Below are 27,627 nucleotides of genomic sequence, written 5' to 3'. Positions count from 1 at the left end.
GTTTTCTGATGAGTGGTTTCCTGCTGCTCAGCGCAGTCATTCGATGTAGAAAAAAACCCCCATTGATTTTACAAATCTGAGCACATTTGGTTCCGTTTGTTGCGTGACAAGGAATTGTTGAACATGGCAATATAATTTAGTTGCTTGTGTTTTTGATATCTTGAGTAACCATTCCTAAGACATTAGTGTGTATTCTATATGTCATGCTAGGTATACGTACTACTGGATGTGAAAAAGACATCCATGATGGAATATTTGCGGTCAACCAAGCCAAGGATTGCAACTTTAAGGAATCTAAAATATAAAACATGTTTTGATTTATTTCACACTTGGGTTTACTACATAATTCCCGATGTGTTCATTCATAGTTCTGATGCCTTCTGTGAGAATCTACAATGTAAATGGTCAAGAAAACATTGAATGAGAATGTCCAACTTCTCGCTGGTAGTGTTTGCCCATGGTTTCACCTTTTGTGTCATTAAATAAGTACTTGGGTTCACTTTAAAACTCAATATTATGCATTCATTCCCATTTGTTGTCATAGCATCATATCTTGTTTGTTTATTGCACAAACCTCAGTTTCTCTCCACTCGGATATGTTCCGCCATCATGGCTGCTTGTACACTGAAGATGAACTTAAAACCTTTTTTTTGCTGTCAATCGGTGGTTAAAAACTCATTTTGAAGAGATTCATGGGATACACACTATTATCTGATATGGAAATTCTGAGTCTGAAGGGTATCCAGTAAAAACATTTTTAAATGTATGATCAACCTCTTTGTAAAAAGTAATATTCTGAGACGCTTTGCATGGATCCGTTGGATCGCAGCCTTGTGCACACGTACAAGGCGATCTGTGCAGAGACTTGCTTCTGAATGCCAGTATGAAGGCAACATAAAGAGGAAATACCTTCAACTCATCATGTTGGTAAAGAAAGTAAGGGAATCAAGGCATTTCAACTCCAACAAATCTCCAGTATACACTTGAAGTTGTTCATCTTTTCAACTGGATGTACAGGTGAATTTCTTCAAGCCTTTTCCAACGCTTGTATTTTACATAGTTTTTCGAAGCGGCGTTACCACAGACTACCATCACATCTGCGTCAAGAAGATTCCGCTTCCTTTCCATCTGACATACTTGAAATCGAACCAAAAGTGATTATGTAAGGCTTTGTCAGCATTAACATGGCATGGTTCCTGACTTCGAGTGACTGGCTATGAAATTACAGAGGAAGTGCCTTTCAACATCTGTCACAGAGAACGGAAGCCAATTTTCTGTCAATTTTTGTTGTAATCTGCGGAGTTGTTTGTTAGTTTGTGTCTCGGTCAGTCCTTTGTGGAGTGATCAAGCAAAGTTTCTTAATGCACTTTTGATCCTGCTAAATGTAGGGAAGGATTTGGGAAATTCTCTCTTAAAAATCCTCAATTTAGATGAGATTAACTCTGGAGATTAATGATGTCATTAACTGGAGTCTTATTTGTACAAATGTGTCTCAATGTTTTATGTTGGCGAAAATCCTGTGCAAGTCGTAACTTGTACTACGCCGCTGCTCCATGGCGACCCACACGCATACACACACGTTTGTTTTCAGAAGAGTTTTGCTTTTTCAGACACTCCCACATCCCAACAGGACGAACTTCCTGCTTGTGTTGCGATCTTTGTCTTGTCGGAAACATGCCACACAAGCGTTTCTCGCTCACACTCATTCTTTCCCTTTTGCTCTCTCACTCCGTCTCTTTATACACACACACACACACACACACACACACACACACACACACACACACACACACACACACACACACACACACACACACACACACACACACACACACACACACACACACACACACACACACACACACACACACACACACACAATGGAAAACGACCTCCAAAGCTTGTCCCACATCCTGGACTGTGCTTTAGCAGTAGTGATTCAGGCTGTGAAGCTGCTCCCATGTGCTGCATCGAAATAAATGATCTGTAGAACTTCATGTCAACAGAACCTCCGTCTGTCTTTGGATTGTATGGAGAGTAATTTCTGTGTCAATTAGGTCAACCTCTCTTAGCCAGATTTGTGTTCTCCATTGAAGTAGCCTCCTGTTGTCAGCATTGCTGTGGGACCTTCAGCTTTTGATTTTATATCTAACGTGTATTTATATCTGTCAGCAGATTGTTGTCTGGGTGAGGATTTTAACTGAACCACGGAGTTAACGGAGTCTTTCTTCATTAAAAAAAAAAAAACCCAAAAACTAGGTACATTGTATCAAAGTCTAAAATGCTTTTAAGCATGTTTTTATTTTGAACTTTTACAATGGCCACGAGGAAAGGTTGTGTCAAAGGCTAACGCATGTGGCTGCCAGTCATCTTTTGTGTTTGCTGCCTGCTAGTTTTGATTGACGCTTAACACACTTGTTGAAGGAATGTCTATTAAAATGGGCAGTTTTAGATGAGCGATTTTGATTTTTTTTTTTTTTTACAAACCTATTAATAGATGGAGCGCTGTCACAAAGAAACAATAGTGTCTTTCATAATTTCAGAGTTGTTGCCACGTGCTGTAGGAAGTTGTATTTTCAAATCTCAAATGTTTACGGTTAAGATTTGTAGACGGGTTTTTGTCGCCATTGTTTCACTCCCTACTGTTTGCGTTGTATTGTACTGTGGTTGTCTACACTGTACAATTTCCTTGATACTGTTAAAGATTTGATCTCGTAGTAAATGCCTGGGTGTAGATAACTTGGCTCAGTAGCACGTTTTTAAATCTTCCCCTGCTCTTTCCACAGATATGAAACGAGTTGTACGACAGAGCAAATTCCGTCACGTCTTTGGCCAGGCGGCGAAGAATGACCAATGCTACGATGATATCCGAGTTTCAAGGGTCACATGGGACAGCACATTCTGCTCGGTCAACCCCAAGTTTGTCGCCATAATTGTTGAAGCCAGTGGTGGCGGAGCTTTCCTCGTCCTCCCGCTTCACAAGGTAAGTTTGTGTCGAGTGGTCTGCAAACGTTGAGGTTTGATTGTTCTGTTTTTTCTGCATTTTGAGAGGTACGGCCTGTTTCCCATGTTTTGTGCAAAGCGATTTTAATGGAAAGCATTGAAGATTCAACCTTCAATGTGCCTTAATGTTAAGGTACCTTGTGATTGATGTTTACCGGTGGGCTGATTTACACGCCCTCATGTGGACAACTGAACCTCTTCACAGCCCAGCAGCCTCCTGATCTTTGCCTCCTTATAAGGACTTGCTCCTACAGGTTTAGTCTTGGATTGGTCAAGCCTGCACTTGAGGAGTGTTTGGCCGTAAACAAGGTAGTGGCATAAACGCTGTAGATTACCCTGCTTTTGTTTTATCCCTGCTGTCATAGTTGGTTTAAGTAAGGTGCAATGGGGCTCGAGCTGAATTTAAGAATGGGCTCTGGTTTGCCCCCAGAGAGCGCTGAGCCATCATTATGGACGATACTGGTAAACTACCGGCTGCTTGTGTTTCCGTTTGCCAGTTCCAAGCGATGGCCGAGTAGCCTGTCCTGACACTTTGAGTGACATAAGCACCGCAATACTGTTGACAGATCGACTCTCGGCCTGTAATTAGTACACACCGGTACACTACCGTGTCACATGAGAGGGCCCTGGCATTGGGGACCGGATCCTCAGGCCTGTCATCACACAACTTACACCTCTCAGCAACCCGCTCAATGCCGAGCTTGTGCTGGAGGTGGGCTGCAAGCTCAAGCAGTTTAACACTCTTCCTGCCCTCCTCCTCTTCTGTATTTAGATTCGTGCGAGCTGCCCTCTGCATGCCATGTCCCAGTACAGTAAACGGTGTGTCTCCAGAACAAAGTCTACTTTCACTGCTGAATTAAAAAGGTTGTGGGAGAGGGAGGTCTTTCTACGTGGAGCAAAAAAACCTCAGGCAATTTCCTCGACTGAAACTTGAAAACACTTTTGATTGTTCAGATCTTCCCACATTTCTGCTGGCAGGGCATGACAAGCTTCAGACGGTCTTTTCCTTGGCTCAACAGATGCATTGAGACGGCAGAACTTGAAGGGAATGCCATATTGTTTAAGATTTATAAAGTTGCTTGTGTATGATGTGACTGTGCATTGTCACCAAACCAGTTTTACAGCTTGAGGTAATGAAGGGAGGCACTTTGTTCCTTGTGACCAAAAATGGCAAGTTCGCCTTAAGTTAATGGTCATGCCTTTTTCACATGAAGTGTTGTTTTTCCTTTCTTTCTTCTTAATATATATATTTTTAAGTTACAATGACAAATTGTCCTCAAATAAGTTAGATTTTTTGTTTTTTTTCCTGACAAGTCCATCTGGAAATCTCAGTTTAGCTTTCGCTGGCAATGCAGGTCTCAAAAGTAGGACAGGTCTGATCTTGCCTTTTGTAAGACAGAACTGCAGTGCAGTAGAGCAGTATTGCAGAGCTGATTGCTGTTCATGAAATGATTTATATTATAATACAAAAAGCATTAAAGCACTTTCTTTTTTAACATACTAATTCACTATTGTTTAAGTTGAATTCCAGAGTTTATGTGGATTTGAAATATAGCATGCTTTCTTGAGTTGACTGCAGTTACTTGGGTCTGATTTTTTTTTTTATCTTTGTGCCCCCCCCCCCCACCCTCCCACCCTCCAACCCCAACTCTCTAATGTGAGGGTGCATCTGTCCGGCGAACCCATCTGCCTCTGCTGTGCTGCTTGCAGTCTCTGTAGGCAGCCAGCTGCTCTGGGCCTTTGTCCTACGCTTACTCCCAGCACAGCTCTTTGTCATTATTGCACTTTGGAAGAGGAAGGGGGGGGCAGAAGCAGAAGTGTGAGGATGTGCCCCCCCCTAGTCAATTAAACCATATGCAACTGGGCACTGGCTTTCTTTATAATGATGCCATAACTGGGGGACAGCGTTCGTATCTGCAGACATCTTCAATTGGAGGTTAGTGCTGTGACCTGGGGTTTGTGCCTCATTTGGAGCAGTCATCTGACGGGGGTTTGTGCCTGGTGTGAGTCAACCGAGATGTGGGTTGGTGTGCTTCGGCTGCCCTGACTCAGCACAGCCACGAGTATTGTTGCTTCCCGCTGTCACAGGACACGGGGATTTATAAAGAGGGGATCAGATGTCCAGCTCAACACATGTCATTCCCTTCCCTCATGCTTTCAGTCTCCCCCCTTTCTCTTTCTTACCAGGATGCCCCGCTAATTTATTCTCTTGATTTCCATATGAAGGAAGTAGTGGGAGTGAATGGAGCAGATAGCAGGAGTGTGGAGAAAATGGTTGTTTTCTGTCTGCTCGGTAAACCATCAGTAAATTGTGAGAGCAGGCTTGAGTTGTATCTTTTCACAATAAACCTCCTTAAATGTATTTATCTATGGTCTATCTATTGGAGGTAATGTCAAAAATGATTTGCTGCTTGTGCAGTTTTAGTCATCAATCACCCCCGCCCGGCTTTTTTTTAAACAACTTTATCACTACCACTGTACTGAAAGGATCAGAATTGGGTTTGATTGTTTGAAGCACCATTCATAACATACTCGGTGTTTAGAATTGGGACTCTTTGGGTGCCTGTACAATGACACAATATTTCTACTGCGCCTCACATTCAGCGGCCTTGCTGCTCACTAATCTGCACGTTTCACTCATTTAGGGTCTTTCCCCACACTTGGGTCATTTTCTCTTCCAAGACCTCGAACGCTACACGCGGTTGCCTTTGCCGCTTCTGCCGCTCAGTCCTGCTGACTGCAGATTTTACCATATATGGTCATTCACTGCTCTCTGCCTGACAGCCTTCCAAGACCATTTCCTCTCTGCCCTGCCATTGGCTGCTTCCCGCAGTGTCAGTACTCATGTGGATTCTGGGATAGGCTGAAACATGAAGAGCGCTCCGGATGAGAGAACGGGGTCGAAATCGGATGTTTTTTGTGTCAGTCATTTGCTGTATCAGAGTGCCAAATTTAAATAATTATCTTAAGGTGCGACTCCTGGATTGCCAAATAATAAGCATTGCCAGAACAATCACATGCCATAGACAAGTAGCAGATCCTGGAAAGAAGCTGTGATTCTCTTCAATATGAATTTAGTTAGGCACCATCAAAGCAGTGTACAATGACATTAAACGTTTACTGTAAAGGAGCTGTTGCTATACAAAACATATCAGATGCACAGTGTGTGGATAGGTGCAACAGACTGTTCCTTTTGTTGTTTCGCAACATTTGCAGGTGGTAGTCTCTACCACAAGCAAGGTGAGATGGTAGGAAGATGTAGGAGCGCTGTGGATATAGGCCATTCCGCACAGGTTTCATCATGTCTATTTTGAGCGGTCTGGTCAAAGATGGCAGAACGAACAACCCCTTTGAGTTTCTATTCTCCTTGCATCAAAGTAACGAGCAATCCGATTTCTGACATCTGTCAAAGGTTGACCTGGACTATTGGAGTCTTCCATGGCCTATTCTCTTATATGTGGTAAGAAATCGACAAAATCCTTGCAGTAGTTTTGACGTAGCCTTGCTAACAGACGTACAAATATACGCCAATGATTTTATTACATCCTTGGCGGACATAATACAAACAGTTATTGTGAACGGAGACGTATGCTGGTTGTCATAAATCACCAGCAACCACCATTCTGCCATAATGTCCTTGGATCACGAGTCGACTCGATTTCAATACAGTGAGTTTTGGCACATAGCTCACACTGCAGGACCACTTTGATACCAGAAAGCAGCGTGGTCTCAAATTCAGTTCCCACAAAAACGTTCAGCCAAGCAAAATTAAGGAGAGAAAAAAAAGATGTATAATAAAACAAAGTTCTCTCTATCTGGAAATGATCCAATCACGGATTGTTTCACTTGTCATGTGCCAGTAAGGTGGTGTAATGCGTTACTCTATCCACAGTATGTGTGTAATCTCCTCTGTTCCATTATAGCTCAGGTTTTGCAGTCGGTTTGTAATGTTTTTTTGCATTGTATTGTTCCTGTCCTGTCGTCAGGAGGTCGTAAATGCTGAGAAAGAGATCCGGGAGTGACGATGCTGTTGTTATACCACAGCCTCAGCTGGTCGTCTGGACCGTACAGGCCCACAGCTTTTGTAAAAGTGGAAATTTCCATGGAGCTGTGAGCAGCACTGGACAGCATGCATGGAAGAGCCTTTAGTGGTGTGCATGTGTGAATCACATGTTAAGCTGCAAGCAAAAGAAGTGTGCAGGCCTCTTGTGTGAATGAAAAGAATGTCCTCTCTTGCCTTGAGGGAGTGTTGTTTGTACATTTTTTTTTTTGTGTGTGTGTTTCACTGTTGAGCTTTGTATCTATTGCTGTGTGATTCACTCATTTTCTGCAGCCTTACTTGTTGCTATGCAACTGGTTGTTTTCAGGCCTCAGACATTCCTCTCAAGGCATTGAAATGTCTGTAGTGTAGTAGTTCTAGACATGTGAGGTGTTGAACTGCTGAGCACAGCCTCCTGCTGTTGGGTTTGTGTTATGCGGTTGCTTTTTTTTTTTTTTTTTCCCTTTTCTTGGTGTTGGACAGAATGATGCTATGTTGCATGTTTTCTTGACCTGTAGGCTGGTTGTCTTGGAGATGGTTTTCCTGCCTGACTGGTTTAGTCTGCTATGGGGCATTTTCATAGGGACGTTATGAACCCTAGACTCTTGTCTTCCATAGCCACAGATGTTTTAAACCTTTTTGCTCTTATTACTCACACTGAGGACGCATCTAGTCTAGAATATTTTTTTGTAATTATATTGGTTAGTTGTAATACAATATCACCTTTTGTATTCTTATATAAATTTGAAACCCAACTGTGAAGCTGAGAATGGTTATTGAGAGCATCCTGATAGTTGTACTTCTCCTACAATGTATTGTTCTGCCTCTGTCCCGTTCTAGGTAACACCAGTGCACATTTTTTAATGCTTCAACAATTTGTGTTGACTTAAAAACCAAAATTGTTTTGTATTCACCCATGAAAGTGTTCCCTGAACGTCCTAAAACCTTTTACAAAGTTCAGTGAAATCGTATCTCGCGAGGTCATTGTCGTAAGCTGCGTAATATTCTCAGACTGGGCGGGATTGTGGCGTCGTCTCTTTTAACAAGTTGTCAAACTGGCCTGTGGCTCGAGCTGCTAACGTCAGCAGTCCACCACGTGGTTGTGCATCGCTCCAGTGCAGTGACTATTTGTTTTTCTACCTTGGCCTGCATGCTTTTTTTTTTTTTTTTTTATTTTCCAGATGTCAGTGCTACCAAACCCCTTTGTGTTTGTTGAGAGTGCACCTCTCAAATATCCAGTCGAACTGTTTTTAAAAGTGCTGTCGACGTCGAGCACCGCTGTATAGCGGAGGGCTATGGTGCTATATCCCTACCAAAATGTGCAAGTGCAGTTTATGAGAATGATCTCGGCACTCTTCACACTGCTTGTGAGTATTTTTCTTTTTGGCAGTAAGTAGGCGGAGCCAGTAGCAACTGCATCTGGACACGTGAAGTCTGCATCTCTTATAATTGACTTGCCTGTATGAATTGCTTACCCTCTCCTTAACAGAAGTACACACACACACAGATACACAGATACAATTGTAGGACAACTTGGACGGCACCCTCAGTGGACAATTCGTCCATGGATGAGATTTCATAATCTTTTGAGAAAATTAATCCTGTACTTGTACATATTTCTAATTGCTATTTTATATATTTTTCCTATGTTGAGTGTATGTCCTTATATTTTTTTGTATAGTATCGTATCTTTGTTGCTCTTGTCAATTTCTCAAATTTAGCTTATCACACCTTCTCTGGCCTGATCACACCTCAGGTCTAACTCCAACCCGATGTCTTGTGTTTTTTGTGTCAAATATACTCGATGATCCTTCCACATGTGTCAAATATGCTTTGAAGTCCTTCAACTCAATAATGCTGATACCACCCTACAAGGCAGAGAAAGTGATTTTCTATATTACACAGAGTTGATTCAGATATTTTTAAGATGTTCTAATTAAGAACGCATACAGACTTGCAAATGGCCCGGAGCTGCACTCAGTCCAGGGAGAATGCAGAAAGTTCCCAGAGGTGATCCCTCTGCAGTGAGGTTTGAGATGGTTCCTTTTTGGGCTGTGCTGGTTGTTAAATATTAGCGTTGTGCCATTGCAGGAAAGGGGCTTGCATGTGGCACACTCCCAGTAATGTAGAATCTGCAGTTGTATCTTTTATGCAGAGTTTTGGTAAGGCCTGCTTTGTCTTCAGACTCTTAAATTCCAAATTGTGCATATCGGACATAAATACTGTTAACACCTCAAAGGGTGCTACATTTGACACCTCGGCAGCCCTCCTCTCATTAGTTATACCCATACCAGAGCTCCCCAGGGCTGAGGTGTGGAATGTGAAGAACGTCTGGCTCTCTGACCAAGCGCTGGACCTGCACTGCCTGACATGATCAGACGTTGAAGCTCCAGAGCTAAAATATGGCTGTCGCTTCTGTCCATTTCACTCCAAATTTAATAGAATTTCCTTTTTTTTAATTTAATCTATGTGGTAGAAAATTTGTAAAAAAAAGCAGAGGTTAATTTACATGGCCTTGTAGGGATTTTATTCAAACTGTGCCAAGTAAAAAGTTTTGAAGACTCTTATTCCCACAGCTCCTCCTTATCTTTGGGCGCTCTGTCGGCCAGTTTACCCAAACAACCCACAGAGCACATCTCTGTGCAATTATCATGAGTTCTCTGCATGCATGGATGTGTGTATTCACTGGCATTTAATTGGTGTGACAAAGAAATATTGCTCTCCACCTGTAGTCCATGTGTAAATGCATAAATGCACACGTCTTTTTTTACAGGGGTCTCCGCAGCAAGTCCTTTCAACTTGCACTATAAACGGAGCCCCTCCACTCAAGTTCAAGCTTTAACCTGACTTCTCCCTCCACAAGGAGGAAACAGAGGTATCTACTACCTTTAGTGATACTTCATGTTGTTCCCAAGTCAAATGTTGTTGGGCTTTTTGTCTTTTTTTTTTTTTTTTTTTTTTGAACCTTCACAGCTGTGACTGATCTGCAGCACTGTTTCAGTGTTTGTGCACTACATCCATCCAGACTACAAACACTTTGGGATCGGAAGTGTTTCGCAACGTATCTTGCAGCAACAAATGTCAAAATAACCATCAGGCTTTTTACTTGACAGAAGTGTTTGACACAGTGTCATCGCTGTCGGTCACATTTTTTTTTTTTTTGGTGTGCCAGTAGTCGTTACAGGACTGAAAATAATCTATGGTATTAAGCTGGATGTATAAAGAGGTGCTCGAATGAAAAGATTATGCTAATGGCTGCCAGGAAATCACTTGCTGGAGTTGTATGAAACCCAGCCTGTATTTGTAAGTTATGAAATAATGTGCACGAATGCAATACCACTTTATGTGTATTTTGCTAATTGAAAGTGGGCTTTCAAAAGACTGGGCTGCATGTCAAGTTTATACCAGTTTCACAACGGCAGCGTTATCTGATGGTGAACAGTAGGTCATGGATAATTGTTGACAGCGGAGTCAAAGTCTGCTTTCTGGCTCAAGGGTGCGTTCAGTAGTCGGGGTGAGGTTTGGATTCGATCTTGTGATTTACACACACCATTGTCGCAGGCACTGAACTTTGATTGTCTGTATTATAGTTGGAAGTTTGTCATTGCTCAACCTTGGCGTCGGTCAAATGACTGTACAGGTGCAGTTTTAGTTTCAGTCACTCCATGTGATGTCATGTTTCTGTTCATATATTCCCCGTTGCTGAATTATATTGACTTGGCACATAGATAAAAGTATCATAAGCGCAATTTCTACCAACTGAATGAGGTAGATGTCTGAGTGGGCAGGGCTGACCATAAGCAGACACTCAGTCTGGACTAGACTGTCTCCACAGTCCAGACAGCCACCCTCTTAATATCCTGTTATTGGTTTAGTATCACTAAAGTACACATTTTGAATCAGATTGTAAATCGCAGATACAGTGTTTATTTTCGATTCACTAAAAAGCATGAGTAGATTAAAAACTTGTGCTACCAACTTCAATTTAATTTAGACATTTTATTTTTGGCAGAAAAAAAAAACCCCTACATTTTGCATCGGCTGACAGACAAATGTGGGGAAAAGATGTAGTTCATTATGAATAATCAAGTTCAATGTTTCATTATATACAGAGTTTTTAAACATACCTTGACCAGATGACGCAGCTCAAAAGCACAAATGGGAAATTAATTGCAATGGGATGTTTCTTTAAAAAAAAAAAACCACAAAAAAAACAACCCATGAACACTAAACCCATCACTATGTAACACTCTACTCTACTTAAGATGTGGAAACTCCCATTATCACATATGATGATTCAATTAAGGTACTAATGGTTTTGTGGTATGTTGTTGTAACGTGCAAGTCTAGTTTTTATTCTTTCCTCATTTATGAGCATACATTTTCCGAGATTTACAATCTCTTCTGAAGCCATACTTGGAGCTATAATGGCTCCATAGGTGAAGGCAGTAAGTGACTCTTTCTTGTATTGGGGAAGCATCGTGCTTTAAATAGGGCTGCGGCAGCAGGGCTCTTTCCACAGTAGGTGACATCATTTCTCAGCCCTTGCAGTCGCACTTAGCCTCAGCATAGAATAGGGTGTGTCTCAGACATCCAGGCTATTACAGAACGGTGGATGCAAAGTCATTGTCCTCTGTTGTCAGAGGTGAAATCCACTGGCACGTCGAACTTGAGATATGCTCCGTCATTGAAGATTATCTTTGTGTTAATCAGAAGTTGATACTTAGCCACGTGATTCGCAGTTGTGGAAGTAGATGACCTAAAACAGACCAGTTTAACGCTCGATATTGGCACCGCTATTCAAAAGTAACAAATTGCTGCTGAAAATGGAGCTTCTCCTGGCAGGTCTCTGCTGGATCGTGATGTCAGTTGTAGTAACTTCGCTGCTGTAGGCAGACCAGGCCCATGCTGCTCTCGCTCTACCGCAGTCATCAGAACAGTCTTATATTCTCTGTGTTGTGAACCCAACCGGGGTTAAATTTGAATAAACATGTACCGTATTATTGTACATGGTCAAATTTGAAGAAAAAAACAATTATATTTTTAAGTTATCTTGACGTTTTAAATCCAGCTTTGGTTTTCAGTAAATGGTTCAAAACTTTCTTCATAGTTTAACTGGTGACTCAAAGGTTCTTGTAGGTGTGGGCGAGGGATTGTTTTTCTTCGCTGGCCTGTTGAGTGAGCACCAAGTCTTCGACTGTTTGGCTCAAATCGTCTGTAATCCTCCTGAATGAAAGGCGTTTAAAGATGGATTGAAATGCCGTTGGTTATGTTTGTCGTTTGACAAACTATAGCACTTCCTCTCAGACTTCTATCTAATTGCTCATTTCATGACGATGTAGGATGGATCTGTTGAAGTCCCTTCTGTTTTTAGCTTGTGAGAGAACTTTTGTTTTTAAGTAAGATTTTGGATTACATTTGTAATAGTCTCGTTTCAAACCCTGCCCACCACACTGGCATTGACGATGTCGTGTACAGACCAGATTAAGTCTAATCTCATTAGTCTTTGTCATGTATCTTTGTTTTCACAGACGGGACGCATCGACAAATCCTACCCCACAGTGTGTGGACACACAGGCCCGGTGTTGGACATCGAGTGGTGCCCCCATAATGACCAGGTCATCGCCAGCGGCTCTGAGGACTGCACAGTGATGGTAAGGTCGTCTTCCTCCATCAAACCTGAACTCGGAGCACTTAACTAGGGAGGGGTAAAGAAAAAGAAAAAAGCCCAGCACACATTCTTAAGCTGATAAGTGACAAGAGACGACATGCTCTTATTGCGAAAGGCCAAGCTGTTGTAACTGAGCGATGGTTGCAGGCCTCACCCTCTGGATTAGATTAGGCTCAAATATGTGTTGTAGGAATCAGAGCTGGGGAATGATTTAGCTGTTTACTGAGCTGAAGTCACTGACTTTTTTTTTTTTTTTTTGAGACCGTGGTTGTACTTTCCTCCATATGGCCTTATTTGGGCTTTTGAAAGGGCAAGATTACTTTTCACTCTGTTCAGATAGCGGCCACTTCCTCACCTGAATGTCCCAACTTCCTAATGCATCTCAGCTGAATTGAAGTATTGAAGTAATGAGGCACTAAGAGGGAACAATTCTCCATGTTTAATTAGTAGACGTCAACTTCACAGGTACCAAGGTGAAGTGTTTTAAAAGGATTGGTTGGGATAACTGCAGCATGTGGCCATGGAGTCTAGCTTTAGTGATAAATGAGGTGATTTTAGCGTTGCACATTTTATTATACATGAAATGCCAAGTTTCAGAAGTTCATAACGGTTTCCACAGTGGCGGTCAGCTGAACAGATTCCGCTTCCGTTCATGCTGCCGGGGTTATAGTTTATACTTTTTCTTTGATTTTAGTTGAAACACAAATGGAATGATTCCAACAAATGAATTACACATACATGAGATGTATGAAAGAAGATGGTTTAGTCTTAGCTTTGAATCGCCTTAACCTTTTTCTTTTATAGCAAGGCCGCAAGGCTATGCAGAGACTGAGTATAACACTGTAACCCATGTTGGGTTTTCATCTCGATTCCTGTTGAAGCAAGCTGTTTTATGGTTCATGTAAATAAACAAAAAACTGGAAAATCAGGCTTTAACTGAGCTACTCGTAAGATTTTAGCCACATAGTTCCACATTTGTCTTCAGTATGTAGCGACATGTTCATCTCGGCAGTGGACGGTGAAGGAGGAATAGAAAAGGCAACATGTAAACAACAAAGATAGTTAATCAAATAATTCTTTGTTCGACAACAAACTATAAGCTCATGTACAATTTTAGCTGTTTAATGTGAGAAATGAGTGACGGTGAATAAAGTGTATAGATCGCTGCTTTATCAGAATTTAAGCTTAATCTTTTAGGGAGGGTCCTGAAACAATTGAAACATTTCATTAAATTGAATCTACTCTTGTGATGCCTTGCTGTCACTCCTTAGTCATTGCTGCCTCCTAGTGGGCACATCCGTTCACTACACAACAGTCACGCTCAATGCAATGGACCCAGACGTTTAAGATTCCCAATGAGAACATAAAGTTTGTATTATTTTGACCCACCTCTGTCTGATGTTTTTTCTCCACAGGTATGGCAGATTCCGGAGAATGGCCTCGTCACCGCCATGTCTGAGCCAGTAGTGGTGCTGGAGGGCCACTCGAAGCGTGTTGGCATTGTCGCATGGCATCCAACTGCACGCAACGTCCTGCTCAGTGCTGGTAAGAACCAATTTTTATGTCCTCACTTGAATCGTGAAGACGTTGCAGTGCTCTGGCAGGTATTTGAGCACTACCCTGAAGCCACCGTGTTCCCCGTCTGTCACGACGATGTAGAATGTCGTTCATTGCCTGTAACCACAATTATCTGGCTCCTCTTCCTCGGTGAGACGAAGCAGATATGTGGTGTTCATCTCGACAGAATGACTATGTTCAGCACTTGCTAAAATTCAACGTGAAGACAATTATTGAAGCCATAATATCCTCACTGTGGCGTCTGCCTTGAAGACCAGGCATTTGGGTAAATGCTTGTTCTTCCAGTTCACCATCTCTTCTTTTTTGTCGTCAGGTGGCGACAACCAGATCATGATCTGGAACGTGGGCACAGGTGAGGCCATGATCTCCTTGGAGGATGACCATCCTGATGTCATTTACAGCGTGAGCTGGAACCGCAACGGTAGCCTTATCTGCACCTCCTGCAAGGACAAGGCCATCCGTGTCATCGACCCCCGCAAGAAGACCCTCGTTGCTGTGAGTAGTATGCTTATGTTTATTGTGTCTTTACATAACCATTCCCTCTCCTGTCTGTCTGTAAACCACTTGGAAAACCATTAAAGAGGAGATTGTACCGTGGTCCTGAGACCCTTTTTGTGCTCTCCATCTTCGTGTGTTGCACTTGGTGTGGCTGTGTTTTAGCCATTTCAATTATAAGTCTCGGTTGCATTGATCGCGATCAACTCGATATTAATTCATAACTCCTCTGATGTAGCTGGAGAAACATAAATTGTAATATTTGCTCCCTATGGCTGCTGTAGCTGTACATGCGTGTTAAAAATAAGTCATAGATATCAATAAAGCTACATAAACTGCTGATTTGGACAATCCCTGAACTACTTGTTGGGTCTGACGCCACCATGAACTTGAGAATAGGTTCGTGTCCAACCGTTGACCTCCTGACTTCACCTCACAGGAGAAGGAGAAGGCGCACGAGGGAGCTCGACCTATGAGGGCCATTTTCCTGGCTGATGGCAACATCCTCACCACTGGTTTCAGTCGCATGAGCGAGAGACAGCTCTCGCTTTGGAACACGGTGAGCATCTCGCACAAGCTTAGTGATCACAGATTCCTTATTGGTTTTTTTTGTGTTGCGTATTTAAAATACAATACGTTTTTAATGGCTGTAATTATTGTTCCTACCAGGAAAATATGAAGGAGCCCATGACTGTCAATGAGATGGACACCAGCAACGGTGTGCTGCTGCCGTTCTACGACGCAGACACCAGCGTTGTTTATCTCTGTGGGAAGGTGGGTTTTCTTGAGCATGTTGAATAAATGCAACACAATACAGCAGCACCGGGTCCCAATTCTGATTCCCACGTGCCAGAAGTAAACGACGCGTTTGCTTCTCGGTAGGGCGACAGCAGCATCCGCTACTTCGAAATCACAGACGAGTCTCCATATGTCCACTTCCTCAGCACGTTCAGCTCCAAGGAGCCTCAGAGGGGCATGGGCTACATGCCCAAGAGGGGCCTCGATGTCAACAAGTGTGAAATCGCAAGGTAACCTTAAACATCATGTCACTGAGGTTTTTGGGCAACCGTGTACAACGATGGAGCGAGGTCGCGTCTTCACCACTAGGAGGCACCATGTAGTCATGTTAGGATCCTGATGGCACCTGCCCCTTGACTTTTTTTTTTTTTTCAGTTTAAAGTACTCTGGAGAAAATGTAACTGGTTTGCGTGTGTGTGTGTGTTCTCAGGTTCTTCAAACTGCATGAAAGGAAGTGTGAACCCATCGTGATGACTGTGCCCAGAAAGGTGAGTCCTCATCGTCTCTTACCATTTAAACCTCATTGGACATCAGATCCATTTGTTGACTCGTTCTTAGTAGGGCTTTGTCTCCATGTGTGTTGTTAAGGGTGTGACTCAGTTTCTTGCTTTGTCCCGCCACATCAGTCGGACCTGTTCCAGGATGACTTGTACCCCGACACGGCCGGACCAGACCCTGCCCTGGAGGCAGAGGACTGGTTTGACGGCAGTAATGGCGAGCCCATCAAGATCTCCCTCAAGAACGGCTACGTCCCGTCCAAAAGCCGTGAAATCAAGGTGGTCAAAAAGAACATTTTGGACTCAAAGGTCACCAAAAACGCAGAGAACTCGAGCCCCGGCAACAAGTCTGCCTCGCCCACTCCGTCGATTGTGAGTTTTGTTTTGTTTGTTTTTTCCCATTTGTGCACAGCCTCTGATAAATGTTACATTCAATTATGGAAAACTCTACAAAAAAAAGTTCCTACAAAAAAATCTCCCTCAACGCTCTCCTCCACGTCAGTCATGTTTCTGGCTTTTGTCTTCATTGCCAGTTGTTTTGGAGTTGCGCCGTAAGATAAGGCCTATATGATGGGAGGAAAAAAATAGTTCTTTCATGGAGTTTCTTGCTCTCCTTCATCCACCTTCTGACCCACAAACTTTGGGGTCTACTGCTGGGCGTCCTGCCATACATTACCCACAATACAGCTGTCCGCCTGTGACCCAGCCCATGTATCTCTCTGTAATCACAGCCCACTGAGCTGCCGTGCTGGGCAGAGGCGTTAACCCTCAGAGCACCAGGTCCTGCCACACACCAGAGCAAGACTGTTCCTGGGCACTTTTGATTCAGGAGCCACGCTCACTCTTAGGGCTTTATCTTCCATTTGACTTTAGTCAGTTTTTTTTGTGCAATTGTACCATCCATGTCGGACACTTCTTTCTAACTCATTTGTCGTGTTTCCCGCAGAAGTCTGAAGCCAAGCTGGAGGAGATCTTGAAAGAAATCAAATCTCTCAAGGACCTGATCAGCAGTCAGGAAAAACGAATCATCAAACTTGAAGACCAGATGTCCAAAATTGCCATTTAAAGACCCTTTGCCCGATCCGCTTAAATTCAGGACGTTCCATTGGCTGTTGGGTGGGCGGGAACAGTCACTGCCTATCTCAATGACAGTGCTTGGTCCGAGTCCTGTCTCGCAATGATCCCTAGCAACATTCCAAATGAACTTTTCTTAGCCAGCCCCTGACTCTCAGTTTAACACAGGTGGAATAAAGATGTGGCAAATTTAGCAGAAGATACTCTTGCTTTTTTGGTGACAAAGGACTCTTTCCTTTTATCGTGTCTTTTTTTTTTTTTTTTTTTTTTTTGTCTATACATAAAAAAGTCTGACATATTCCCTTTCATTTTATATCAATGATTCAAGAAAATTCCCGTGTCCAGGGTGCCATTTACTATTGGGTCTTCATTTATTTTTCAGTCCCTCCAGGATCTCAGGCAAGCAAAAAAAAGACCTTGATTTTTATGGGCCATTTTCTCAAAATGTGATTAAGTTTTGCATGAATTTTACGTGATTTTATTTGCAAAATTGCAGGAATTTATAATTTTTTTAAATCTAACCCTGGTCTACGCAGTTCCATTTTAATTGGTGTTTCATAAAATTTGATTTCGACACAACGGCACTCCAAGTGCACTTTCTTATTCGAGTGTTTTGTTTGTGAAATGCATTCAAGTCGGGTCTAAAAAGCTTCAAAACCGTTTTCTGTCTGCCAATAAAGAAAGTGACATTTCTTTAAATACAAAGGTTTGTGAAACTTATAGCTGCGGACTGTCTGAAAAACAAATTGCAGTGCACGTTCTTGATCCATTTGAATAAGATAAGGATGACTGCTGACAAAGGGAGAAAATTTGCGAGCAAATTGTAGAGATTTCTGAGAAATATCCTGGAGGGACTGATTTTTAAGCAAGTTTCCAGTGTTTCCTGTTATCCCCCAAAACTTGTTGCCAAACCTGGACTTTGTTTGAACCTCGAACAGTATTTTTTGTAATTTTCTGACAGGGAGGGGGGGGGGAATAATCACATCGCTAACTGAACTCTAGTGCAGTAAGCTTGTTATGAAAAAGGGGGCGTTTCCATCATTAAATCGGTTTTCACGACAGGAACTTACATCGTCATTGCTATGGTTTTCACTCAGCCCTTTGACATCCCAAATATTATTGCTGTCTTGCGTTGGAGCCACTTTTTTTTTTTTTAAACTTCTGTTGCTTCCTGTCATTCCAACTTTGGACACAAATGTCCATTTAAAAAAAAAAAAAAAAAAATCATTCCTTTCTACCTTGCTTCATTAACAATGCACTCTGCACTTATAGAAGAAAAATCATTGGCAGGTCTTGGTATGATGAGAAAAAATCCTCCTCGTTCTTCTGTCTGTAAACACTCTGGTGTCGTGATTAGCTGGTTGTCATTGTGGCGTTTTCTTTTGTGCTGCCATGGAGCATCAACGTGTGGATCGTCGTCGTCGTTTTTCGCAGAGCCGTTTCCATGTAAAAATGCCGTCGTCAACCTCAGCGTTTGTGGGATTTCCCCCCCCCCCCCCGCGGTCAAGTGAAGTGGGATTATTTTTAGTCGGTTTGTTTCCACATTGCACATCTCAGATCTAGACTTTTCTGTACAAGCTGCACAGGAATTGATGTTGAAATGACGCCAAATGATCCGTCGTTCGTCTTGGCTCTTGACCACGTGGCGACGGAGCTGGAGATACCTGCAGAAACTGTTCACGATAAACCTCAAAGGCCACAGATTGTGTGAATATGTGCCTCATGTCTTTGGCCTTGCGTCCTTGTCACTTTAAATATTCCTGCTTTGTTTCCTGTCTGGGGTTTTGTGAAATAGACTCAGTGGAAGGTCCAAGACTTGCCTCTAAATTGGAAAAGTTCAAAGTTGGCTTGTCACTTCGCTGTTAATTTTAGCCTTTTCCTTGTTCCAGCTGTGCTTATACCCTTCTTAGCACTTCCATGTCTTCATTCTTTATTTCTTTACACGCCCCAATTCAGCGTACCCTCACAAAAATGAGAACCCATTGAACTGTCCAATCTTGAGTCTGAAGAAAAGCTCTATTTTTGATGTCGTAGGTTTGTTTCCTGGTCGGGAGCAGAGATGGGTATTGGTCTGATGTTTGCCTTCAATAATTGTTAACCACTGTAAAGACCTGAAAGTGCCATAGAGTTGATCCTGGAAGTGTTGGTAGGGGAATGCTTTGCGAGTAGGTTTCTGTAGAAAATGAACGAGTTGAAGTTTTGGATTTAAACCACTCGGAGGTGCTAAGTTTAGTTGAACCACTTTGTTCTAAAATCGCCCGATTCTTGAAGTACTGCATGTCCCAAAGCTGAATAATGGTGTGACGTTCCTGCCGTTCCATTAAACTGCCCAACGGTGACGCTGCACAGGGTTTCTTAGATACGCTATGCATCGGGACATTTTGACATTTCCCCCCATTTTACGGGTATATAAATGCATTTCAAGATTCCACACCAAGAAAATGTCAACAGGTTTAAGTAACTGAGTCACTGGTGCTTCAAGATACGGTTTGAGCAGCAAGTGGTGGAATATTAGTGGTGGAAATCCCGCAGTGTGACAGATGAGGGTCTGACGCATGTCGTACCACCGTATTGTGTGTGAGACGACCGCTCTGTGGAGCTTTGTGCACTGCTGGCACAAGATCTGAGCTTGAGGATTTGTAGTTTTTAGCAATCCAAAGGGACGCTGTAGGTTGGAGAAATGTGCCGTTGAAAGGTAGATGTACGTGTGTAATAAAGGTCTAGAAAAATAAGTGCAAGCGATGTAAATAACATGACCATAATTTGTTTTTTTTGTCTTTTTCTATTGTTTTGTGGTTGTGCTTAAGAGGGTATCGGTGTGGGAGGTGGGTTTTAAATGTTTCCCCCTTTTTTTTTTTTTTTTTTGTGTTCCTTGCACCTTGCCATAATGCATCTTGAGAAAAGCAGAACCTCTGTTACACTGGAGGTCAGACGGAAATCGGTCAAACCTGAACCAAGACGGAAACCTCATGTGGAGGTCTGCTCAGCATTTTTGTTCATTATTCTTGCTTCAAGTATCAAACATTGATTATAAGAAAAATTAATAAAGAATTTTTAAAACGGGTTTCCTTTGGTCTGTATTGATATGCCGTCTGTCTCGTCACCTGCTTGAAGCTATACCAGGCACTTTGAAACTGTTGATACAAGGAGTCTGTTGAAGCCTCTGAAAGTGTCCCGTGGCGTCTCCACCAAGATCTTTGCAGCCTTTTAAGTCATGGATAAAGTTAAGATCTCTGTGAATCCCATCAATGACTCTCAAATGATCCAGTGAATTGAAATCTGAAGAACTCTTGGATTGGTATCATGTATCAAAGTAATGTCCACATGGATGACTGAGTCATGGGTCAAAGGTTTACCGATAGAACGTTGTCCAAGTTCTGCTCGCTTCTGATGTCATCTATTCCCCAGGTATGACAAAATCCATGCAGCTGTCATGTCATCCATCAGATCAACCTTCTTCCTCCATTGTTCTGTGGTCAGAAGAGGCTCAAGCATGGACGTCCCGTCTGTTCTTCCGCTGTATAGCGCCACCAGCCTTCCACCCTTTTCTACTTCTTTCAACACTACAGATCAACTGGAGTTTCAGTGTTTGTGCTCCGACCCAGTCTTCTACTCGCCACGCGTTTGACCCTTGTTCAAGTCCTTAATGTTTGATGTGTTCCACCCACTGACGGGTGACACGATGCAAATATTAACCAGTATTCTACATTTTCATCAGTCGGTGGTTATGGTGCTGTGATAAATTGATGGATCGTGATTTAAAACAAACATCTTGGAATGCAGGAATTAAACAAATACTCATGTTTTACATAGGACATTGAGGAGTTCCTAATGTCTGATACTTGCATCTTTTTCAAAGAAACTATCACTTAAGCAGATATCTACCGGTACATGCTGCACAAATATTGTTTGAGACATGATTTCTTTGTCATATTGCATCTGGGCAATAAATCCTGTTTTACGTTGCTTGAAAAGCTAATCTCTTTCATCTGATCCCTCAAAGAAACAAGTGAGATGATGAGCAATAGAACTGGGTTTCCCTCACCAACATTTAAGATGGGAATAAACAGACTATTAAGTGGAATCAGGTTTATAGCCAAGGAGACTTGGATATTATGCAGTATTATAAAATAGAGCGTTGCATATTTGTGAACAATGGTGAAAAGAATGAAAACATCTTGGTGACCAAGATGTTTTCATTTCAGAAAACCTGAAAACATTTCAGACCATTTCTTGAGAATGCCAATTAAAGAGTAACTGAGTAATGTAGTGTCAAACAGAAGACGGTATACAAAACTGACTATTGAGATTATATGAAAGCAAGTTCTAAGTTTTAATTTTTCTCCTGAAAAGAGCCCAGTTTTCCAGAGGAACCTATATGCATTTAAAGTGTAAAGTATCCTCCGTGTTCTAGACCCACTAAAACCAGATGGGGGTTCCAGGAGTTTGGAGTCCATCACAGCTATTTGCAGCAAAGAGTCTGGACAGGGTGTCGGTTCATTACAAATTTTCACAGTTCTTAAAAAACAACTTACTTCCTGTATACATTACACACCCCAGAGAGAGGGTCTCTGCATAAAATCAATAGATTGTGATGTAAATAGTTCTCTTTAGTTTCCAACAAAATGATCCATGGATGTGAACCTTTCGCTCTGTGGATTTGTTGCGTTTGTTGTGTTTGTGTCAATCAAAACACTAAACGTACGGTCCCAGTCCTCCGTAGCACCTGATGACAAGTCTCGCTGACACAGCATCTTGCACTCAAACCTCTTTGTCAAGTTACAAAGTTATTTGATCCGTAAAACAGAAAGAGCAGAATCGCTGCATGTATTATGAAGAACTGCTCGCTGTACTTTTCCTTCATTGCATCCTGAAGCTGCCAAAATTACAACCTTGCTCACAATTAAACTCTCAGACTGACCAGCCATAGCATCATCATGTCACAGCATCTGTCAAAATAGGTGAACAACACAGAAAAGCAGGCACGAGCAGCTTCAAATAAATGCCCTGCATATTTAGAGACGTATCCAAAGATAAGTGCCCCTGAAAGGCCATGAAGTTTATATGTTCGCTCTGGACATATGTTTTAGGATGAAAGCGGTGCTTTCTCCCTGCTCTGGTCTCGCAGGCCCGGCAGAGACAGGCTGTAATCAAGCGAGACGTAATTAGAGAGGACTTGGTGGGAGGCAGAGAAGTCGCTGGACTCGCCCCGCCGAGTACAGAAATATCCATTTTCCCCTAGAACATGGGACTGATGCTGCAACTGCTGCAGCATTTCAGCCTGTCAGGGAGAAAACAGTGAGGCCTGAACATGCCAGTCAGTTTGATCAAATCTCAATGAGAACATGTGGGGTTTTTTTTTTTATTCAATTAACGTTTTGGGTCAAACATCCTTTATCAGGACTACAGTCACAAAGGGTCTGAAGTTTATTCAGAGGAAATCAACCAATCTCACTGTCCAATGTCAAACGCTCAGAAAACTCTCCACAAACAAATAAAGGCTTTCCCATAATGTGGACTTCATTGCGAGGATGTAGACTGAGGATGGAGGTTGGAAAAGAGGGAGGAGAAGCTGAAAATAGAGGGGCTGGACATCCATTTGCAGCAGGGAGACTTTGAGAAGCCAAGTAACAGAACAGTCACTAGAACTTGGCAGAGAGGGCAAATACTTGGAAACTCTCTCTCGCTTTTACTTTCCTCTCGTTGCCCTTTTTTCTTCTTCCAGCAGTTGCCTGCACTGCGCTGAGCTTCCCAGAAGACAAGCCGAGAACAGGACAGCCTGTGAGTATTGATTCAAGTTACCTGTGGGGGTTTTTTCAGCAAAGGAAAAAAAAAAAGGCAAAATCAAATGTTTTGTTGTTGTTTTTGACTCAGATCTTGTTTTCATGCCAACAGACAGTGGAGAAAATGTTACTTCAGTGAAGGTGTAATTATCTCATGTATTGCTGCAAACATATTTCATTGGAATAATTTATACATTTAGCTTCACCACATCTAATTAGCCAACTCTACAATGTACACGACTTAATATATTCATACTTTTCAGCAGTATTGCATCAGTTTGACTGACACAAAGCAGTAAAACAATCACAATAGTTTTTAACATAAGGAATATTTTGGGGGATTTTCATGCACTTTCTTAAGAGTTATTTTGCAAAATTATCCATATAATATAAGGAAATAATTTAATATAAACAGTCACAAATAAATAAGTGATCAAATTTTTACTTTTTTTATGTTGTTTTTTTGTTCATGACCAAACAGCACAGTTCAGAGAATGCATCATAAAGTAGAAAGACTTTCTCTCTGCAACATTGGAAAAGACACAGACGTTAGTAGTGAATTGTTATAAATGTGTATAAACTACTACTGGCCTAAGGTAAAAAAATTTATTTTTACAAGAAATTAAAAATATTTGCACAAAAATTCAGACATCTGTTTTAAAATTCCTGTTATGGAAAACAAATGTCTAAATATGTCATAATTGCAGGGGCTATGAATAAGTGCTCTTATATTTGTATTTTATCTTGTGGGTCATGCCCTGCGACAAATGTTAAATACAATGTCAAAAATACAAAAAGACTCAGTGAAGACATCTTGAGAAAAGTCGAACCTGTTTAGAAGTTTAAAAGTTCTGCAATTTCCCCCAAATTTTTTTTACAACATATAAATTCCATTTTGTTCTGTGACTGACTTTAAAAACTGACAAACATTAAAACGTATGTCTCAAATATTCTTTAACACAACCAGAAACTTATTTCCAAATGCTACTTAAAGCATTAAGTAACTTGAAACAATGTCGGGATAGTAACCGCAGTATCGAGAGATCACAATGTTCACAAAATGTCAGGAACATGAGTCGCAACATATTCGGCGTCTGAACGGCCTTCGATTCAACGTAACATCAACCTCGAGGTGGAATACAGGAAATCTAAATTTAGTTTGTAATTATGGGGATCAGAGGGCAGAGCCATCCTAAAGCTGTACATCCAAGGATGAAGGCCCAGCCCACCATCTGGTCCACAAGAGTCTCTACTGTACATTTGGCCACACAGGGAGGTTGGGGGAGCTGCTGGTAAAGAGTGTGAACCAGAGCTGCAGGTTCACTGATGAGAAGTCTTCACACAAGTCCACACTAATTACACACAGACTTTACGAGGTTGTAAATGGTATCTTTCCCTCCGTTCAGTTTTTTGTTGGTTTTCTTTTTTCAAATCTGGACATGACGGTGACAAGAGTGTGAAAGAGAGAAGCAGAATAATAGAGAAACATAATAATGGGAGGTTTGTCCGGCGAGTTGTACGTAGCCCAAGTAACTGCAGGTTTCCCTGGAAGCAGAAATATCCTCATCAGGTCTGTGCTGCTGTGGGCTGCTGCACGGCAGCGTAAATACAGAGGACAGAGCCACAGGTCTCCCACGCCTCTGTGCTGTCTTTGGAATATCGCTTCCTCCTCGCTTTAGTGTGGTCGATGGGTGGCCTCCCTCTATTTTACAAATTATAAGGCCTTCGGCACCAAACTCACTGTCTCCACCCCAAATAAGTAATGGCTACCCTGCTGCCTGCCTGCTAAAATAGATCTGGTGCGAGGCAGGGAGAGACAGAAGACCTCAAACAAACCCGATCCAAGATTCAGGAGTCACACTATAGATGGTATATGGTGGATGTTTAGTTGAAGACTGGAGCTCAGCTCAGGAATTACTTCCCATATGTTCACGTAACGACTAAAGTCGGGTTGCAGCAGGTGGATCTCTTCCTACAGTTTGGATTCACTGCTGCTTGGTGTGTTGTAGGCAACACATTTAACATTTAACTACTCAAACATGAATCCGTATTACCAGTTAACCTGCCCTCCATGTTTTAGGGGTGTAGAAAAAGTCCAGAAGAGACATGAGGAAAGGCGAACCTTACAGAGACCGTAGCACAGAATTGAACCAGAGCCTTGTTTCTGTGAAATGTAACCTCTGCCTCACGTTGATATCCCGGTTCAAAGGTGTGTCTTTGCTGTTGGTGCAGGACTCAGAGGAGAAGATGACGTCCCACGTGGCTCTTCAGCTGGCCTGTGTGACCTTGCTCTCGCTCTGCTGCCGCGTGTGTCTCTCCACCCCTCTATTCTACAACGCTTCCATGGACGGCAGCGGCGATGAGGCCGAGCTGGAGCTCCTTTTCCCGACGTCCTTCTCCACCAGAGCGCCAGTTTCCGTCACCGCCTCCACCGGAGCGCCCACCCTGACCGACACCATCACCACCACCATGATCCGCCTGAAGGATTTTGTCCTGAGCCGAGTGGTGGACTTCCTGCAGGAGAACCTGATCATCATCATCGTCGTGACCTCTCTCCTCATCGTCATGGTCTTCATCATCTGCTGCGCCACCGCCATGAGTCACAAGCGCAAACTGGAGGCTTACAAGCCCCCGCCTCAGCCGGCCAGGAAGTACACGGCAGACAAAACCGCCGGGCGCAAGGAATCCGGCGATCTCCACGAGAGGCCGTACGCAGTCGACCACGTCAAGAAGATCCACACCCAGAGCGTGGCGTCCCCCAAGCACCTGCGCGTGCCCTCCAAGGCCCTGGTGGGGGAGAAGGGGCGGGACGTCCGGTCGTCGCCTCGCCAGGAGGTCAGGCGGGTCAGAGATACGGAGGAGGTGGAGAGGAGGAGGGAGGAGCCCAAACACAAGGAGCCGGCGAAGGTATACAGAGAGGAGGTGCAGCAAAGTGCCAGCACCAGCTCCGGCCACCCGGTCTGCACTTGCCACCTGAAGAAAGCTCACCACTAGGGCAAGATTGAGGATAATGTGGCGACTTGACGTGAACACAAGATCAGGTGTTTGTTTTTTTTTTGACAAGAACAAAGATGATGAAATGTCCTCGAATTAAATCGCATTTATCCAGACGGAGATACAGTATATCCAGGTTGAAATAAAGCCTCATATTAACAATCAACCATCTATAAAGCATTTCAAACTGCAGGTTGGCGTGTGTGATGAAGGAAAGAGATTAGAAAATAAAACACCACATGTACGACTGAATCAGGGTGCTCGTTATTTATGGTATCAAACCTCAGAAGAGACCCGGCCTTTAATGACGGCTGACTTCTCTGCTGAGCTGAGGTGACCAGTTCGGCTTCACGTAGAGCCGACAGTTTAGTCTGGCAGTGGTCGCTCAATTCTTTTCCTTTTAATCAGCGGGTTTCAGCATCGCCAGTTCTCAACATGAAACTAGACTTCACTTGCAGTGATCGTTTTCACGTTGAATGACATCTAGAAGAATAACACAGGAGGAAAATGTGCATGAAATTAAAAAAAGAAAGAAAGAAAGAACAAAAAAGGGGAAGGCTGTAATTTTCTGTCTTTACAACACAGAAAGTCTAGAAATGTCCCGTGTCCTCAGTTCATCCTGCTGTAACGCCACAAAATCTCCTTGGCAGCTGAGTTTTAGCTGATTCACTATTTTTAGAGCCGACTCTATTGTGCTCAAATAAAGCAACGTGAAATGCCAGTAAACTTGACTTCATAGGAAGTCAAAATCTTTTCTTTACATCTAGATTTGACCTGCTATTGTATATATAGCATATATACATATATATACATACATATATGTTATATAATATTTTATTGTAAGAATTTAATTCACAAAACTGCAAACCAAAAATAATAGGGAACCTTGTTCAATGAGAATTTTGTATGTGTTTGATTTGTGCTTCCAGCTCGGCCAAAATATTGAAAAGGTAAAACGGGCTTTGTGAACGTGGTTTTATTTTTATGTTCAATGTTTTCTAAGTTAATATTTGAAATGAGTCCATTGATCCGTTTTAAGTAAGTGAGTAAGAGTCCAGTTACAGCATTAGCTTTTAATTTTTAAGATTTAGCAAATTTGATTTGATTACTGTGATTTAATAGTCACTCGTCTTTGTCAGGATCAGATCCTCTGTACCTCTGCTTATTGTGCTTCGTTGTTTTCTCTGTTACACTAATATCATTAACAAACTGACATTTTTATGTTTAATAAAAATATTGAAAAAGATGTTTCAGTATTTTCTGTAACTACAACTGGGGCAGTTGTGTCAACTGAAACACGGACAAAACCTCGAGAAAACAAACTGGTGACGAGCACAGTCCATAAAAAGAAGATGTTCTCAATGTGCACATTATGTTCACTGTGGAACGCTATCATTTGGAGCTGGTTGACAATCATGCGAATTTAACTATTCTGAAGACGTCTCCTAAATGTCAGTTTGTGTCTTCTGCTTTTTCAGCGTGACATTTTGAGCTCATACTTGTGGAAGCACTCTGCAGAAACACCACTGACTCTGGACACAGGGGGAATAACCACAAACCTTTTTGTCCTTTACTGGCAACAGCACAGAGATTGCTTAAATATTTCAGCAGCGGTAAACCAGATACATACCGCGACCCCTTCGCCACAAAGCAAGAGCTGCTGTATTGTCTCAACAAATCTTTCAAGTCACTGAT

General features: G+C 42.4%; 2 protein-coding genes across 3 annotated transcripts in view; both read left to right on the top strand.

Moving 5' to 3' along the window:
- The window catches only part of coro1ca (coronin, actin binding protein, 1Ca), a 29,199-nt gene extending 8,989 nt beyond the window's left edge, over nt 1–20,210 (top strand). For both annotated transcript variants that reach the window (XM_080499450.1, XM_080499451.1), the window contains exons 2-11: nt 2,787–2,983; nt 12,574–12,696; nt 14,129–14,258; nt 14,605–14,786; nt 15,226–15,345; nt 15,456–15,560; nt 15,669–15,814; nt 16,015–16,072; nt 16,211–16,453; nt 17,028–20,210. In XM_080499450.1, the coding sequence (XP_080355576.1) occupies nt 2,787–2,983; nt 12,574–12,696; nt 14,129–14,258; nt 14,605–14,786; nt 15,226–15,345; nt 15,456–15,560; nt 15,669–15,814; nt 16,015–16,072; nt 16,211–16,453; nt 17,028–17,147 (1,424 nt within the window). In that variant the 3' untranslated portion in view covers nt 17,148–20,210. The remainder of the gene's footprint in view (nt 1–2,786; nt 2,984–12,573; nt 12,697–14,128; nt 14,259–14,604; nt 14,787–15,225; nt 15,346–15,455; nt 15,561–15,668; nt 15,815–16,014; nt 16,073–16,210; nt 16,454–17,027) is intronic.
- A 2,596-nt stretch (nt 20,211–22,806) lies between these two features.
- Nucleotides 22,807–27,170, top strand: tmem119a (transmembrane protein 119a). The gene is made up of 2 exons (XM_080499460.1): nt 22,807–22,936; nt 25,171–27,170. Exon 2 carries the CDS (start codon nt 25,186–25,188, stop codon nt 25,930–25,932), a length of 747 nt encoding a protein of 248 aa, XP_080355586.1. The 5' UTR covers nt 22,807–22,936; nt 25,171–25,185; the 3' UTR covers nt 25,933–27,170.
- Nucleotides 27,171–27,627: the final 457 nt, after the last annotated feature.

This window comes from Blennius ocellaris (genome assembly GCF_963422515.1).
Source record: "Blennius ocellaris genome assembly, chromosome: 7".
Lineage (NCBI taxonomy): Eukaryota > Metazoa > Chordata > Actinopteri > Blenniiformes > Blenniidae > Blennius > Blennius ocellaris.
This window is presented reverse-complemented; position numbering and strand designations above follow the sequence as displayed.